The 19,216-nt window shown below is 40.1% G+C and overlaps 1 protein-coding gene across 1 annotated transcript in view; it reads left to right on the top strand.

Annotated features, from left to right (window-relative positions):
• Positions 1-19,216, top strand: part of SYNE2 (spectrin repeat containing nuclear envelope protein 2) — a 255,816-nt gene that overhangs the window by 109,275 nt on the left and 127,325 nt on the right. Inside the window, exons 39-47 of the mRNA XM_075192813.1 lie at positions 1,291-1,395; positions 3,340-3,509; positions 5,146-5,296; positions 7,062-7,178; positions 8,835-9,053; positions 10,609-10,758; positions 11,805-12,049; positions 13,359-15,447; positions 18,003-18,325. Coding sequence (XP_075048914.1) covers positions 1,291-1,395; positions 3,340-3,509; positions 5,146-5,296; positions 7,062-7,178; positions 8,835-9,053; positions 10,609-10,758; positions 11,805-12,049; positions 13,359-15,447; positions 18,003-18,325 — 3,569 coding nt within the window. The remainder of the gene's footprint in view (positions 1-1,290; positions 1,396-3,339; positions 3,510-5,145; positions 5,297-7,061; positions 7,179-8,834; positions 9,054-10,608; positions 10,759-11,804; positions 12,050-13,358; positions 15,448-18,002; positions 18,326-19,216) is intronic.

The raw sequence follows: 19,216 nt of genomic DNA, 5'->3' as shown, positions 1-19,216 counted from the left end.
AGGGTTTTGCCCCTAAATAGCAGACGTTGTCCAAAGTTGGACAAGCCCGTTTAATGGTAATCGTTGTGTATGCCCATCACAAGCACAACATGAATGCTTTATAAAACTGGCGTTACATTTACACTGAAATCATTTTTCTTGTTATATGTACCTTGTAAAATAAATCAATGGACATTGCCCATTGATGTTTGTAATAATATTTATATAAGCCAGAATGTGCCTCTTATATGTTACTTTCTTCCTGCCTGTATCATGGACTGTTAGCTAATACAACTGGTCTAGTGACCCGCTGTCAGCCGATGTCCCACCTTGTATTCTGTATGTATCAGGTAATTAGAGATGTGCAATCCACCGAAATATAGCTGTATTGATAGTATTAGCTACCAGTCAGTAGCTGCTGTAAGCTTTATATTTAAATTATTTTAGTGTATGTATGTTTTATTATATTTTTGTGTGTCACATTCTGCTATCCCTATTTCTGCTGGCTTTTTTTTTTTTTTTCCAAACACTTGTGTATTATAAGACATAATATAACCTATACAGTAAAATATGGATATTAGAAGTCACCTTGCACAACCATTCAGCTTGAAGCTTCACGCACACAAAGTGTCACATGATTAACTTAAGCCATGAATGAGGCCACAAATGTATTTATTGAGAGGGCTAGTTGTAAAGTGGTAGGAAGATGGACATTTCTAAACAGACCATTCCCAGGAACATCCATTTCAGGTGAACTTCACATTGTGTTGCTATTACTGACTTTTTTGGGCGGCAGTCATTTTTCTGGAGACCAAAATGTCCTTATGGCTATTCAAATAGCTCACCCACTGTAGACTCTGTATTGGAGACAAATTATTATTACCAAGTGGTGAGTTAGACAACCAGTGAGGATAAGTAGTGGTTTGGCTCACCCCCTATACTAGGAGATCTCAACGCTAGTCCTCAAATACCACCTATAGATCATGTCTTTAGGATATCTGTCTGTAGAGACAGGCAGGATAATTACTGGCCCAGCAAAACAGATTAACTCACCTGTGCATGAATAAAAAAGTCCTGAAAACCTGACATGTTGGTGCTACTAAGGACTGGAGTTAAGCACCTCTGCCCTAGACTGACCACTGAAGGTATTGAAATTATATTGCATCATTCATTTGACACTCTGTTAAATCCCATTTATTGTAAAGAATATTATGGATATTAGAAGTTGACTTGTACTGTGACATCTTTCTCTTTTATTATTTTGAGGTTTTACAGTATTGATAATTAACAGTTTTTCCTTTTTCAAACTAGTTAAATTCTGGAATTAAATTTAATGTGGAGAAACGCGCAATGGGAAACCAAGCAGTGACCGGAGCTATATCATCAAAGGCCGACACACTGGATCATAGTGGAGAGGTACTAATTAGTAAAATATGCTCCCTAATAGAGATACTCAAAAATGTTGCATCTGTTCAAAATGTGATGGAATATCACAGATACAAAGGCCCTGATTTGAGCTTGTGGTAAAAAAATTGCAGTTTGCGTTCGCTGATCGGATAAGAGTTTTGACTTTCCTATTGGAGTATCGCATTTGAGGTTCACTGTTCGCGTTAAAATTAGTGTTTTGAAATATTTTGTATTATTAAAAATCTTATTTAAATAGTGTTTAATAAAATGTAACTTTAATTCCAACTGCAACTGTGTTCAAAGTTTCAAAGCTTCAACAAGTTCAAGCACACGTATGCGAACCAGCTCGAACAAGGTTGAGCAGCCTTAAACATGGTTAGATCTGCTTAGCTGTCGAATTTAGCTTGTGGATTTTTTTTTATTTTTAATGATCAAAAATTTTAGATATTCTGACTACTTTTTATAATCGCATTGCCAGTCTGAGAAACAATATCACTCCCTAACAAGTACAGATCTTAGCCTAGTGTATTCTACATGTTGAACAGCAGATGGCAGCAACTCTCCAGCCAAAGTTTGTATCCAAATTAATATTTTTCTCTCCCTCTCGTATAAATTAAAAAAGCTTATAACAGATTAAGAAACAAACGACCCGATTGGCTTGGAATTTGTTTTTTATACACCCTTTTATTTACAATATGCATTTACAATCACATAGTCTTACTGCTGTTTTCACATGAATCTAGGCAATGATATTGTACTATTTATGTTTCTTTCTGAAGCAAAGGAACATGTGTTTGCACCGTGTGCATATACATCATCCTTACAGGGTCAGGATACCAAGGCCACATTACAGATGTGGACTGGACAGCAGCGGGACATCTTTTTCAGCCAGGAGCGCTCAGTCCACTTTCTGCATAGTAAAATTAAAATGCACTTTTAAGAGGGGCAGTCCCGGTTAAGTGTGGCCTGCAGAGCCTATTTACCAAGCAAAATGCCTTTGGAAGTGCTGGAATTTTGCCTTCAGTCATTTATTACTATCTATCGGACACTTTTTCAACCATCCATCTGCATAATCTTTAGATTAAGCACTTACCTTTTACTGCCGGGTCTCCACTTTTATGGCTGGGCATATGCAGTCTACTGTGTACGGCCGACCTCCACATCACCAAGCATCATTGGTTTTGAAGCGAATAGTGCATACATAATTTCGCGCTACTCTTTTTAGACTGCTGATTTCAGCTGGGTGAAGAGGTGTTGGAGAGGCTGAGCTGGGTGATGGCGGTGGTGGAGGCTGAGCTGGGTGATGGCGGTGGTGGAGGCTGAGCTGGGTGATGCCGATGGTGGAGGCTGAGCTGGGTGAAGAGGTGTTGGAGAGGCTGAGCTGGGTGATGCGGTGGTGGAGGCTGAGCTGGGTGATGCCGATGGTGGAGGCTGAGCTGGGTGACGCCGGTGGTGGAGAGGCTGAGCTGGGTGACGCCGGTGGTGGAGAGGCTGAGCTGGGTGACGCCGGTGGTGGAGAGGCTGACCTGGGTGACGCCGGTGGTGGAGAGGCTGACCTGGGTGACGCCGGTGGTGGAGAGGATGACCTGGGTGACGCCGGTGGTGGAGAGGCTGAGCTGGGTGACGCCGGTGGTGGAGAGGCTGACCTGGGTGACGCCGGTGGTGGAGAGGCTGACCTGGGTGACGCCGGTGGTGGAGAGGCTGAGCTGGGTGACGCGGTGGTGGAGGTTGACTGTTGACAAGACTACGGAAGCGAGGCCCCCGAAGATTAAGAAGCTGCAGTAAATATGAGTGTTGGATACACTCTATTAGAAAGTGTAGCTAGTAAACAATTATACATGAGCTAAAGGATCTTTTTGCTTCTTTAATTCGTTGTTAATAAAAACTTCTTGTGATGTACTTTGAATACCTATAACTTTGTGCTATTTATTATGTTCCCTAAATTTCTGACAGAGTTTAAGCACTAAAATTGTTCAAAAGGAACATTATCTCGATGTGATAGACAGTTCGAGAGAAGCTGTGGAGGAAAAAGCATTAGAGGAATCCACAGACGTAAAAGGAGAACAAGGAGAGGCCAGTGGTCATCTGCAGATGCTTCTCCGTGACTGTATTTCCTTCAGAAGGTAGGTGCAGGTCACAGTTTCACAGTATCCATATGGTAAAAGTATTAAATGCTCTGCGTGAAGAAAATGCAAAAAAATAATCCTTTTGAAAGTTTCTTGTGTGAATCACGGAACCATTATCGAAATAATGAAACTGTCTCATTTGTGGTATTCTATAACTGAACATAACCATCTACTGCCGAGACAATTTTCTTTCCTGAAAGATTTGAGATTTTTATTTGTTGGATGATTGGGGCTAAAATTTCAAGAGGAAAATAGGCCCTGTCTTGTATTCAATTTTCTCGCCTTTAACTCTTTCACTTCATCACTAACTACTGCATGTATTAATGGGTTTGAATATTAGCTTTAAATGTTCTAGTAGGGGTTTGTGCAAGATACAGAGTTTCAACTGATTTTTAGGTTCAGCTTACAGAAGCTAGTGAAGATGGATAAAGAGATTAAGGACAGTGGGAAAAGAAACATCTCTTCCCATTTTCTTTCTGTACACGGAATACTCAGGCCATGCCCATAGCCGTATTCCAAACTGTCCCAATTTATTTGGGCTAAGCCCAATTTTCAGAGACTGTCCTGTCATCTTAACAGGACTTTTGCCCAACTGATGGGACTGTTTGGAGGTCTGTTCTACTCACCGGCCACAGGTGTGCGCCACAATTCGGGTCTGTCTTTAATGGAGGGTGTCTTGGGTAGCCTGGTGAGGAAGAAGCGCTAAGCATGTAATGGAGGGTTGTGATACACCAAAACGTGGCTTGACCACATCCCCAGCATGGCAGGCCAATCCCCTTTACAGAAAAACTGTCTTAATTAACCAAAGTTCAAATTCTAGAAACCTATGCCAACCTTCGTACTGAAACTGGTAGAAGATCAAAGCTGGTGACACTTGAAGTGCGAGGTTGCTCAGATTTTGAGAATTATTATACACAGTCTCATACATTATACAGGTTTATTATTATACAGGTCTCATACCCAAGTGCATTAACAGACACAGCGAGTGTCGTAGCCCAAGTGCATTAACACAGACACGGCGAGTCTCCTAGCCCAAGTGCATTAACACAGACACAGCGAGTCTCGTAGCCCAAGTGCATTAATACAGACACAGCGAGTCTCGTAGCCCAAGTGTATTAACACAGACACAGCGAGTCTCGTAGCCCAAGTGCATTAACAGACACAGTGAGTGTCGTAGCCAAAGTGCATTAACACAGACACAGCGAGTCTCCTAGCCCCAAGTGCATTAGTACAGACTCCCTAGTGAGTGTATCAAGCAATAGGAACATTTTCCCATGTAAACTGGAATACTGAGCAAACCCCAAGATGACTCTGTTTCTTATCACGGTCATACTTGCTCCCCTGATATTCTAAACCGACACCGTCTCTGTGGTTCTACAATTCGGCGCTTGTTTAGTTGGGGGCAGAGGTTCATCCATCTTCTAAAACCACAATTTGAAAAGCGTTTGCAAAATGTATTTATTATTTTTCAAAGAACATATTTTTACAGAGAAATATTTACATTTGTCATATCTTTACAAAATGTTCTTCTGAATTGCATTTTGTTTTTGGTTTTTTAATTTTATTATTTTAGCTATATATTTATTCCTGATAACTGTCAAACTTGGTAATTTGCAAACTTGTCTCTCAACAGACAACTGGAGACTTTGCAAAATGACTGGACGGTCTGTAGCAATGACTCCCTTCGAATCTCGAGTCTGCTAACTACAGTGGAGAGGAAAGTACGAGAGGCTGGAAACCTTCCAGATGAAGGGGGGAAGGTTGTCATTTTACATGAGGTTCAGGTAAGAATTCTGCTTGTGCTGTCTCTAATCTCCTGTCTCTGTATTCCTATGTTTGAGTCTAATATATAATTAGAGGCAGTTATGTTTAAAGTTGACCTTTTATATTCCATTTGGCAACTTTTCATTTTTTATCTAATATTTTGTCTAAAGAGTCCAATTTTCTTACATGCTTTTTTCTTTTTAAATGTCAGAAGATGTCTTTTTCTTTTTGTAATATATGCAATAATGTACAGATTTTCTATGCTTAATAATTTTGATTGACTTTTACTTAAACACTGTTTTCTGTATGTGTTATGCTGGGATAAGGTAATTTAAGCATTAGATCATTCAAAATAAATGAACTTGTTGTGCGTGGGTACCTCTTTAGGTGTAAGCAACAATTTCCCAAAGTTCGACCTTTCAACTATTGTATCAAAACTATTCTGGCCACACACGCAGCAGTGTAGTTGCCGATCGTGCCAAACGTATGGCCCCAAATTAATCGGCACCCTGAAAATCCGTTCAGTCGATGACATCAGTCTTGCAGTGATCTGTGTCATGTGATCCGTATGCTTGGCTTAAGTGTCAAAGTTGGATCCATCTAGTTTGGCCCATATTTGTGGTCGAATTGAAAAAGGGTATCGTCATTCAGGTATTCGGGATAATTGACTGGTTCTGCCAATGTGTGACCAGTACTACACAACCAATTTAGCATTTTGAGGTTTAGACCCTGAATCCCGTTCAACCTAATCTTCCGACGCATCTAACACTTATTGCAAGGCGCCAACTTGCTTTAGCAAGCTACAAAATTATACTCTAGTCCCTCTAACCATCAGTTGTGCTTCAGTTGTCTTTCTGTCCATAAATTTCAGGCTCAAGTCACATGTTGCATTCCAGCTTTTGAGGAACTATAAGTACCAGAATGTCCTGCCTATGTTTGGCAATGAAGCGTATTCAACCTGTGGTGCTCCAGATGTTACGGCTTTGCATGCTGGAACTTCTGGTTCAACAAACGCTGAAGCACCATACTGTGTTCTCTATTCTAAACCTTCATGTCCCAGGCCTATACTGTCATTTTTGTGATTTGGCAGCTAATTCAGTTTTTATATGTAAATTTTTAACTGTGATACTCCTGAAATGTACCCCGCTATTGGATACAAATCTGACAGAGGGTCCATTACAAATAAATAACTTTAAAAAAATAGCTTTATTAATAGGCCGTACAACTGTGAAAAATACCAAGACTATGTTAAGTAAACATGCAGACATTATAATAAAAACAGAATATCTGTAAAATCTAATGTTGGTAATCTTGGTACCTGCTTTAGTTTCCATGATATTTGTTGCCACTGAAGATCGACGTCCGTATGAGGTGGAAATGCCCATAATTGTAGAAATATCAGAACAAATAATATACAACCCTGTGTGACATTGTACATCCTTGTGAAATGATGTCATGGGTAGAAGAAATACTATTTTGCAGATCATAAACAATTGCAGATGTTTTAATCCTAGCAGTAATGGGCAGTAGCATTTAATATAAAATCAGTGGAGAAATGAGATAGTAACCTACACTGCCTCAAAGTCACAATTATCTAAAATATGGTATCAGGCACATGCGCAGTAATATTATAGCGGTAAAAATTCCATATAAACAATTATCCTTTCTCAGTCGACATCAAGTTCTAAATGGTCAAAATTAGAATAAACCTCTGCCCTCAGATTGTAGAGTACCTAGGCCCCACTGTGGAATATAATAATTAACACACGGTTCTGATGTTTTTAGCCCCTGTATGATGAAATAAAATCTTACATGGGATGTCTTGCCCAAGTCAGCGATCAAGCTTTTGACGAAGAGAAGAAAATATCGAAAGAGAATCTTGAAGACAGAACAGGAGATATTGTAAGTTGTTTTTAAGAAATGTCACATTGTTTGGTGATGTGTGAGATACTTTTTAATATGTTTTTCAATCCAATTTATCTGGGAAATGCTGCATGTAAAAATGAATCTGTAGGAGACATTTCGAAAACACCTTTACAAATAAAACAACTTGCAGTAATGGTCTAGCCTTATAGAGCAGAGCAAGAAAATGGGCGGGTTTTAGATGTCAAGGAGGCGGGGCTTATTGGCCAGATCTACAGCTTGTCGTTTCTGAAAATACCAGGCCAGGTGTAGAATTGACAAGTGGGGGGACATTTAGGAAGGTTTTATAAATGTAGGACTTTTTACCCATTTCTTTTCTTGTGTTGTGTTTTTGAACGGTTTTCTGTGCAGTTTTTATAAATGTTCCCCAGTGTTTCAGTTAAAGCGCAGGTTTACCACATCCCCTGTTGAAGCACAAGTGTATTAATTAGTGGCTGTTTTATTCTACATTGTCCACATGAGGGTATTACTATATAGTAATACCCTACAAGAACCCTTTCTTATCTTCTTCATTGGCAGTCCTGTGGCTGCCTGGGTGAGCTGTCAGACGGCAGGAGAACTTTCCCCGTGACATTTAGCCTTGAACTCCAGAGCAGCAAATCAGAGTTCATAGACGGAACTTAATGCTACTGGCTGTTCATTGTGAATGTCCAGTGTAAAGTAACGTTGTTTAGAAGTAAGAGCCATGCTTGCAGCCATAGGCAGCCTGTGCTGATTTATATATATATATATATATATATATATATATATATATATACACAAGTTAACCCGTGCATGATACTCATGCATTCTAGTCAAATCAAGCTACTTAAAATCAAGCTACTTAAGGTGTTAAAAAGGTTCTTGTCATGCATTTTGGCCTAGCCCAGGCCTCCTCAGGGGAAGAGCGTTACTTCCCGACGCAAGCGCCCTTTTTTAACGTGGTTTTGTCCACATGTTACCACCTCATAATTTTTCTTCATCGCCTCATCCTTCATCTTCATCGCTACAGCCTTCATCAAGCTACTTAAGGTGTTAAAAACTCCCCACTGTCACCCCCGGCAACCACCAACCACTCCCAACTGTCACTTCTCCTTCAAGAAATATATAGGTCAGTGTATAACTCTGCCCAGCAGGTGTCGCTGCAGCTTGGTTTTTTTTTTTTTCACACGCCACTAGGCATTTATATAGTAGATATGTGTGTGTATAATAAGTTATTTGTATTTAGCTAGAAGTCAAAATTGTGAAAACCATTCATTATTGAGGTAATAGAGGCATTGTAGTAAAATCTCCATTTTGCACTGTACCTTTAAACAGCTATTAGACTTCCGCTTTATACGTTGGTAAAATGTTGGTTACACCAGTACAAATGTCATCTTTGAAGCTTCTGTGTTGCAAACCAAACCTGCTCTATTTCATCAGGCTTTGTTATAGCATAGATTATGTTTGAGAGTGTCAGTACCTGTCTGCTATCATTCCAATATAAAACAGAGGCGTTGTGACAATAGATTACGATATCCGCTCTCTAATAGCTGCAGTAAACACTCTCCAGGTTTGATCAGTGTCTACTGCTTATTTATATCCAGAATATTTATATCCTTTCTCCCAGCTGAATACATCATTGTTTGTTATTTATTTATGATCATCCACATACAGAACATCCAACTGGCCATTAATCAGAACAAACAAACTGCAATTGAGGATATATCCGCTCCACAGTCTGTCAGTTTCCCAACAGAAGTCGAAACGTTGCCTAAGGAGCTTCAGGATCGTTTGTCAGCGGTCCAGCAAGAGATCTTACTGAGATTGACACGTGTTGGTGAAAAGCAGCCCGTGGCAGAAAAGCCTTTGGAAAAGTTCTCCTGCAATATTAAGGTACGTCACTCCTTACATAAGTAATTTGTGTTCTTATTACATAATTAATGAGCAGCTAAGGAATCTGTATGTACCTATCAGCATTCTAAATCAGAGTGTCACTAGCTTCCACGTTCAGGCTCCCAGCAGCCCCCTCATCTTAAATGTCCCAACTGTGCACCATTCCTTAAAAGAAGACATTGCAAATCTATATATATGTTTTTTTTTTGTAAACTGGATGCTAGTTAATAGTTTGACATTGTTTTGTAGGATAGGTGATGGTATAAGCTTTAGATTTTCATAATACACTGCCTTCTGTTTTCAACCCTTGAGCTTGCCGGAGATGAGACTATGTGAGTACACTTGTGAAGACTTTAATGCTCTCGTTTGAAACATTCCATGTAACATTTCATCTTTTTTTATTAGAGCTCCACAGAAAAATATTGTTTCCTAATAACCTCCCTTCCCCCAGGAAAGTAGACCCATGCCTGTAACACCCACAGTGCGATAGACAATCACCACCTACTGCACCTAAGAGATCACACAGACTTATAGTTGGGAGGTTTGGAAGTAAATTGCACCTTTTGTCAACTGTGCTGATTTGGACAGGATGCAGTAGCCGGCTCCGTTGAGCAATGCCGTTCAGTAGCCGGCTCCGTTGAGCAATGCCGTTCAGTAGCCGGCTCCGTTGAGCAATGCCGTTCAGTAGCCGGCTCCGTTGAGCAATGCCGTTCAGTAGCCGGCTCCGTTGAGCAATGCCGTTCAGTAGCCCCGCTCCGTTGAGCATGCCGTTCAGTAGCCCCGCTCCGTTGAGCATGCCGTTCAGTAGCCCCGCTCCGTTGAGCATGCCGTTCAGTAGCCCCGCTCCGTTGAGCATGCCGTTCAGTAGCCCCGCTCCGTTGAGCATGCCGTTCAGTAGCCCGATCCGTTGAGCATGCCGTTCAGTAGCCCCGCTCCGTTGAGCATGCCGTTCAGTAGCCCCGCTCCGTTGAGCATGCCGTTCAGTAGCCCCGCTCCGTTGAGCATGCCGTTCAGTAGCCCCGCTCCGTTGAGCATGCCGTTCAGTAGCCCCGCTCCGTTGAGCAATGCCGTTCAGTAGCCCCGCTCCGTTGAGCATGCCGTTCAGTAGCCCCGCTCCGTTGAGCATGCCGTTCAGTAGCCCCGCTCCGTTGAGCATGCCGTTCAGTAGCCCTCTCCGTTGAGCATGCCGTTCAGTAGCCCTCTCCATTGAGCATGCCGTTCAGTAGCCCCGCTCCGTTGAGCATGCCGTTCAGTAGCCCGCTCCGTTGAGCATGCCGTTCAGTAGCCCGCTCTGTTGAGCATGCCATTGCAGCACTGGTGAGTGTTCTCAGATTTGTGGGACTTTCAGAGATGGGAACATTGCAGTCCTGCTAGTTAGTTTAGTGAGGAAGAATTACACATTTTCACTTGGAGTTTTTCTATGACAATAAGTTACTGAATCACTCGTACCAAGTATTTATTCCATCATCATGTCATTGGACCAAATAGGTTAACTGTGAATGTACAAGTATAGTTCCTATTCATATTTGGTTGTGGTATATTTATTGTCTTGCAGCTCCTTTTTGCTGGGGAAGATGATAAAACACTTTCTGAAAAGAGTCCGGGACGAATATACAAAGATATGAAGAGGATCATCAGTAGCTTTAAAAAACAACCACTCAAATTAGATGTAAAGGAATTAGATCAACAAATTCAAGACATTGAGGTAAAACACTTTCTCCTGTGGCATTGAGGGCTCTATAGGATGAGGCAGAACCTTATTTAAAAACACAAGCCTCTTCTTCTCTTTTCTATTTGTCTTTGCAGCTTTTGTTTACCTGATCTGTAACTAGGTTGTTATTCACTTAAATTAGGTATTTTTTTTTTTTTTACCTTTTACAATTTTTTTTGTTGAAGGTCAGATTTTTTACAGACGCCTGTAGTGTGGCAGGATAGGGCGAGTCCAGGGGCCGGCTGCCCCCTGGGACACTCCCATAGTGGGCTATCTTGGGCTGAGTCACTGGGCTACCTGCATTATTTATTTTTTTTCAAATTTTTCTAATAGGCTGCTGAACCGAGGCTCTGCCCCTCCCCAGCTGAAATTTGCCAGTCGGCCACTAGGCGGCTCAGTCTCGTCATTCGTCCACTCACTTTCCACCTCTCAATAAAGTATTGAGAACTGTCAGAACATTTTTGGTGATTTTATTTAAAACCTACCTAAAGACAGTGGAGACGACCATTTTCTAGAACAGGGGTGTAACTTAGTGCCTCAGTGATAATATATCTTTCTAGTGTATTGGAAGGCTGCACAGCAATGTGATGTCTCTCGTGTTTGTTGGCGACAGGTAAACAGGGAATTTTTGAAACAAACCCTACTTCCTACTATCTAACATAATAGCAGATTCCTCATTTAGGATATCATCATCATCATTTATTTATATAGCGCCAGGATATTGTATTTCTGAGCATTTTCTGATTGTATAGTGAAATTTATTTTTTAATTTTAAATTTGTATCTTTATTTGCAAGATAAATTTTTACAAAATGCATAAATGGCATAAAATATTTTAGTTTGCATTGGTTCCTGTTTCCATGATACCATTGTTATAATTTTGCCTAGTTGATAAAATATTTGGACTTTAGAAATTGTCAAAGCCATCGTATTTCAACGTACTGGACCGTTATTATAGGAGACTTGCTGGCTTTTGAGGTCAGCAATAAGAAATTTTGATTCCATGTTTTTGTTTTGTTTTCCCGCCATTTTTTGTTCTAGAAAGTTCATAATGAACTCTCGCAGCTGCCATCTGAACAGACCTGTTTTCAAAAGGAAAATCAAGATGGAGATGACCAAGATTCTGAGCGTTTGATATCAAAGCACAAAGATCTACTGGTGGAACTGGTTGCATTGAAAACTGAAAAGCAAAAATTGTGTCAAGAATTGAAGAACTTCCAGGAGGCGCTCTGTGCTGCAAAGCGTTCCTACCAAATGTTGGCCAAGGAAAAGGAAAACCTAAAAATGTAAGTTTTGATATGCTCAGTTAATTGCTACTGATTCAAAGATGATGATTTCTTTTACCTAAAATAATAAATTTTTTCTTTTTTCTATTTTTGTCTGATTATAATACATGGTCGTTACTGTGTGCCCGCCACCTATTCACAGTAGAGGAAGCCATTTTGTGCTTTGCATCAATAATCATGAGTAAACAGACTATTCTAATTCACAGGGGTCTAGTGACATCATGACTCTGTGGTGTGACTTGTTCCTAGTGATCTGATTGGCTGCATTGTTATGAATACTATTTCAACATTCAAAATGGCTGTGGAGGTGATAGGATACATTTCACATTTATGGTTGCCCTGATCATAAAACCAACATTTTCTATGTGCATATCTTGTTCAGAAGGGAGACATTTACCTCAAATGAACTGTCATTTTGGACAGTAGTACCTGCAACAAATTGTGAATTTGTGTATTTGTAAAAATGTAGGGAATCTATGCCTTTGGCTAGTGGGGCATTCTGGGACATATAATTATACCATAGAGAGCCACAGGTTGCTATTTATTTTAGGTTTTTAGAGCTTATTCAGAACTTACATACAATGGGCCTTATTCATTAAGGAAAGTAAAGCAAAAAAAAGGAGTAACTTTGAACCTTGGCAAAACCATGTTGCATTGGAGGGGGAGGTAAATTTAAAATATGGGGACAACTTTATATTTGGGATAGGGCATGTCCTAGATCAACTTATAATGTCAGTATAAAAATAAAGCTATCAAGTATTTGTGTCCTACATGAAAAAATCAGGCAGTATTTCCCTTGTGCAAAATAATAAACTAATTTGCACCCCTTGCATTGTAACATGGATTTGTCCAGAATAAAACTCATTATTTTTTTTTTACTTACATTTCTTAATGAATCAGGTCCAATGTATTGTTTTTTTTTTAAATATACCTCTTTTTTGCTGATTAAAATAACCATTCTTTCATGTCTCTGAGATTTTTGTTTTAAAGGTCATTGCTTGGTACAGCCAAGCTAATTTTATGTAATTTATGTTATAGTTTCGCCACTAGAGGCACTGTTCCAATGAAGTATGTTGCAGGTTACCTTGAACTGGAAAGAGACAGCCAAATATTCTTCCCTGTTCAGAATGACTTCATATTTATTCACACAGGGTATACTAATGATTTGGCAAAACAAAATAATAGCAGTTCTTATGACATTCCCCATGCATTGTTTGAAAAGCAATGCGTGTCCTGTATTATTTGATTTACATTGCAACTTCTGTTCTGTGCAAGACATTATTTAACGCTAGACGTGTTTGTGTTCCAGGGCACCCACTGAAAGCTACAGAAGTCATTTGGTCAAAATAACACATTTTCTTGAGAAAATAGCAAAGGACAAAGAAGCTTTGCATGCCTTGAAGTCAGTACAAACAAACTTTGCTGGTTGCAGAATAACAAGTAAAAACAAAGATGAAATAGACCTTGATGTGAAAGAACTTGAAGAGTATTGGGAACAAGTTGAGCTGAGTGTTCATAGGGAACATGATCGAATCACAAAGGAAGCCAAGGAACTCGGATTTCTTGAACAGAAAGTTGTTCATGTGCAAAGTATCATTCGACTCCAGCAAGACCTACTTGACCAACCCTCTACTTCTCCAGAAGATCCACTGAAAGCCTCTGTGCTGCTGTCAGCAGACATGCAAGCCATCAGGCATTTGTTTTTATCATTGAGGAATGCATGTGACTTGCAAATCAAAAGGACATGGGGGACAAATGACCGTAAGAGTCTGGAAAGCTTGCTGGACAACTTGCAGAGCGAGTTGGAAAGTCTCGAGGAACGTGTGACAGATCAACAACTTACACGGTGTCAATCCCCGAATTCCTTGTTGGAACAGTACTCCTTTCTTAAACCTGTATATGAACCACTCTTATGGGTCAAGAGATCTCAAAACAGGGCCGCCTTTAATCAGGCTATTGCACTACTACCGGAAGACGTAGAAGGGCAGATCACAGTTTGCAAAAATGTGCACAAACAAATTTTGGACAGAAAGTCTACCATCGACTCTGCTATTGAGGAGTCAAAACATATATCCTCAGGGATTGATCCAGCTTTGTGCAAAGACATTAGTTCTTTCTTCCAACAATTGCAGGAATTATATCGGGAACAAATTATGCAATCAGTTGAGAGATTACAGCAGTTGGAATCTGGGCTGGAAAAGAGGAAAGCGCTTTTTTCAGAAATTGAAAAGCTGAAAGAATTACTGCAATGTCTAGAGAAAGAAGCAACTCCAGACATAAGAGGAATATTTACAGCCACTGACTTGTGTGAGCAGCTAAATTGTTTAAAGGCCAAGACGAAAGAACTGGAAGAAATTGAAGGTCTGGTCTTGACACTTCTGAGGAACAGCCAAAGCTATCACGGGGAGCTAAAAAATTCTGAGCAGTTATATTTAAACGACATATTAAGAAGTCTTAAGTATAAGGCAAGAAAAATACGCAGATTAGAGGAAAAGAAGTTTTCTTACACTGAAAAATTGCTCAGAATTTGTAACGAGTTTGAAGATAGAACGACTTACCTTAATCGGGAATTGAACGCTTTGCAGCCTATTGAACCTGAGATTCACGACGAGGCGGCGAAACGAGTCGGTGAAGGCTTTGAAAAGAAATTACAAGTTTCCCAAAACGCCATCTCATCATCTCAAGATCACTTGTCTGAAATATTGAGGTATAAGGACGTTTTTGAAGATAACAGGCTCTACTGGGATGGTTTAGCGGTTGATAACCTACAGAAAAAATTTCTAAGTTTGACAAAGGATGCAGACAGAAGTGGTCACTTTGAACATTTTGGACCAGTACAAGGACATTATCGAGAGCTGTTAGGAAAAATCAAAGCAATGATTTGTTCAGTACAAAAAGAAGCCGTCTCTATTGGAACCAATTTTGATATTATAGATGCTGAAGTGTTATGTAAGAAGATGAAGAAAATAAGCATTTTAACGACGGAGGAACTGCGCTCGCTTCATGAAAAATCAGGTGCCGATGAAGACTCTCTCAAAAATGAGGAACAGACAATAAGATCTTTAGCAGAAGATATGGATCAATTACACCAATCTCTCAACCGGGTGGTGACTGATTACCGCACAAAAGACACCAGTGTTCAGTGTCGATTGCAGCAAACTTTGTATAATCTAAAGAAAATTGACAGAGATCTTCAGCAGCTACTTGTCATCGAGTTGGATAACTATAAGGCTCAAGAACAACTACTTGGGCTCGAGGCTCTTCACGAAATATGCAAGTCTGAGTTACATGTCATAAGGACCATTTCATCCCAGGAGACTACGGAAGACCTCAAAGAACAACTGGATGAAGTAAAGTATCTTGGGAAACAAGTAGAGCGGAACATCTCGCAGCATATTGTAAGTATTGATAATGTCAGGTAAATTGTCTGTTTGTGAAGTCACTTTTTTTTTTTTTTAACATATACGTTTTTATTGGAGTTTTGTGCAAAACATTTAAAAGAAAGAGAAAACAATAAGAACAAGAGCAAATCTGAAAAGTTAACATCAAAAAAGGAAAGGGAATTACTAAACAAGGGAGAATGTGGCGGGGATTGAAAGCCTATTGGGCCTGATTCATTAAGGAGTGTAAATGCCGATACGTGTGCCCTACTTTGTATAAAATCGCTCTGCGCATACCCAGAATCTTGCCATGCGCCAGAGAACGCAGTCCTACTCGTCTTCAAGTGCAAAGGGCCCTTACTACAGCCAATAATTTCGTAGGCGGGGAGGGGAAGGGGCGTATGCAGGCAGTCCATGTACAGTAAGGGCGTGCCAAGCTCAAGTGCACACAGCAGTGTCCGACTCAAGCTCTGGACTCCTCTCCAGTACGTCTCTTCGTGACGCATCACTTGCACCAGCTACAGGATGGGTATACGTGCCGAGTGATAATGATGATGGTCGTGTATACATGCTAGAACATGTGTTTGCAATCAGGAACCACTGTAAAAATTAATTTTATGTACAGTAGACATTTATATCATCATAATAAATGTATTTTATTGGGGGGGAAATAATTTTTTGTATTAATGTTTTGTCATTAAAGACTATATTATTAACATATGACATTAATTGAATTTCTTTTCCTGTGCATTCTATTGTGACTTTATAGTCCATATATGTATTGGACCTATTCTGCAGTGTATTTGCAGTGTACTGTCTATTAGAGCAGAGCGGACCTAGACCTGTATTCATCAACAGAAGTATAACCACATTCGTTCCTTGTATACGGACGTGCGTATTCCCGATGTGTGTGCGTTTTAATAGAAAAAACAAAAAAACAAAACACCAAGGGGTAAATGTATGAACATGCGGGTTCTTCAACACCCGCGTGTTCAGCGTGTTCGGCGAGTTTCCCTTTACAATGCAGCACCGCTTGAAATTTAATCGCTGAACACGCGGGTGTTGAAGAGCCCGCATGTTCATACATTTACCCCCAAGTTTGTTTTTTGTGCCTTAACTAATCAGGCCTATTAAGCAGAACAGTGACCTCATGGAGAAAACAAAAATGAGCAGAGGAGACTGACAAGCCTGATGTCACTTTTAACAATACTGAAATATGTAAACGGGTTTTGTGTTATAGGCCAGTAACACTAAATGCATAAGGCTTTTTGAATCAATTGTCTAGACTGCTAGACCTGACACAACCCAAATCTAACTGAAGAATACACCTTAATACCATGCTTGAGTTTTGCTCTGCCACATATTAACACTGTTTTGCTAGGAGGTATTCCCCAATAAAAGATATTTATAATACATTAGATGTATGTTTCATATAGAGGTGCTCCTGGTCCCACAATCTTGCAGCAGTAGCTAGCAAGAGCTGCAAGTCATTATTCTATCATGAGGTTAACGTTTTGAGGATTGGATTAGCTGATTAGCTACATGTTGTCCCAGCCCTTACAGATGTGAGCTGAAACACTCTGTCCTGCTGTCGATACTGTACGGCTGTAGTTTTTCGTCCCTGCACACTTTGGGTTAGTGTAGTGTGCATGCCTAGAAAGGGAATGTATGTGAATGCGCCAATTCAAACTTGCGCTTATCTGGCACTTGCGCCTCCTTACGACCGGAGAGACGGAATTGGGGAGGGAAGGGCATGCAAACGTCCTGTTAGGCACCAGCTAGAGGACAGGTACAAATACATGGTGAGGATTATGACTTGGCCTAAACAAGACACATATGGTGTCCATGCGGAGTCTGACTATGAGATGTGTACATGGGCGGAAATGCGAAATTTTTGCTCTTTAATAGTAATTTGTGTCCATTTTGAAAATATATACCCACGTGAGGACAATTTTTCTTTCAAATATCTTCTCTTCTGAAAAGCACCTGAAACTTCATATATTTGTAAACAAGTTAACCCGTGCATGATACTCATGCATTCTAGTCAAATCAAGCTACTTAAGGTGTTAAAAAGGTTCTTGTCATGCATTTGGGCCTAGCCCAGGCCTCCTCAGGGGAAGAGCGTTACTTCCCGACGCAAGCGCCCTTTTTTAACGTGGTTTTGTCCACATGTCACCACCTCATCATTTTTCTCCATCACCTCATCCTTCATCTTCATCGCCACATCCTTCATCAAGCTACTTAAGGTGTTAAAAACTCGCCACTGTCACCCCCGGCAACCACCAACCACTCCCAACTGTCACTTCTCCTTCAAGAAATATATAGGTCAGTGTATAACTCTGCCCAGCAGGTGGCGCTGCAGCTTGTTTTTTTTTTTTTCACACACGCCACTAGGCATTTATATAGTAGATGTTATTATTGGCTCTTTTAAATAAGGCAAATTGCATACTTGGCTTATGTGGTCCTTTAAATTCTTTGAACAAATGACGGACAGAAGGAATAACTTTTTTTTTTATTTTGTAGCAAATCAGTAAATGGTAATTGTGGAGAGTAATTGCTTTTATCTTTGACAGAACACGGCTGAGAAGAACTGTAATTGCCTTCAAGATTTCCAACAAGCCATCGCCAAAGTGATAGAGCTTTTCACACAATATGGAGGAAAGTTACAAGTGGATCCAGTTGATCTGAATAATCTAGAAAACCAGGCAGACGTGCTGGTTTCAAAACAGGAAGAACTAAGTAGCGCTGTAGCTGAAGTTCATAATCTAGCGGAACAGTTGAAATCCGTTTGTAAGTCACATGACCAAGAACAATTGGAGGACATTTTGAATGAGATCACCTGCAAGAATTACTTATTGACTGAAATGTTAGAAAGGAAAAGATCAGCATTAACCAGGTTAGTTTTCCCACCCACATGGCATCATTTGCTTATTTCAATGTGGTATATAAATATTTAATTGACCTTCATCTTGAAATACAACATTTACGTGCACAAGATATTACATAATCATTGCTCTCCATTCTGAAATGTTGTGCAGGGACAACAGTCAGGAAAATGTGTGATAACCAATCGGATATTTGCTGTCATTTTTCTAGAACAGGTTAGGACAAAAAAGAAAGCAAACATTTGATTGGTTGCTATGGACTACAGTACATTTTCTTTAGTCACCTTTGCAGCAGTATTCATAAATGTCCCCACATATGATGTAATCAGTGAAATATGTCCATAATACACTTGTTTGTGAGTAATACAAGGCTTTTCTCTATAACAGGCTTGGCTAACCTGTGGCACTCCAGGTGTTGTGAAACTACAAGTCCCAGCATGCTTTGCCAATATATAGCAGCTTATTGCTGGAAGGGTATGCTGGGACTTGTAGTTTTACAACACCTGGAGTGCCACAGGTTAGCCAATACTGCTCTATCACGAACAGTAAGAGCTAGTGCACATGGGTAATAATAATTAGGGCTCTTAAATATCCCAGTTTTCACAAGACTCCTCTACTTTTTTTTTTTTCTTCATAATAATTTCAACATAATGTAAACTCCTGCTGAAACCAAATTAGAAAGATGAATTGGAAGAGGGTTCTATAATTTGTTTTACCTAATTTGGGCCCTTTAAAGGGACATGCAGTGATTTTATCACTTAAAATAAAAACGGGACACCATAAGACCTGAATTTTGTTAATATCATAATTATGGGGTCCCTGCGTTTTACTTCACCTGTGCCGTGTTCTCTCTTTCCATACACAGCGGAGGGATACAGGAAATGATCCGAGAGTAGGAATCA

This window comes from Mixophyes fleayi, chromosome 12, assembly GCF_038048845.1.
Source record: "Mixophyes fleayi isolate aMixFle1 chromosome 12, aMixFle1.hap1, whole genome shotgun sequence".
NCBI lineage: Eukaryota > Metazoa > Chordata > Amphibia > Anura > Limnodynastidae > Mixophyes > Mixophyes fleayi.
Note: the sequence above shows the minus strand (reverse complement) of the source record. Positions and strands in the feature narration are given on the sequence as shown.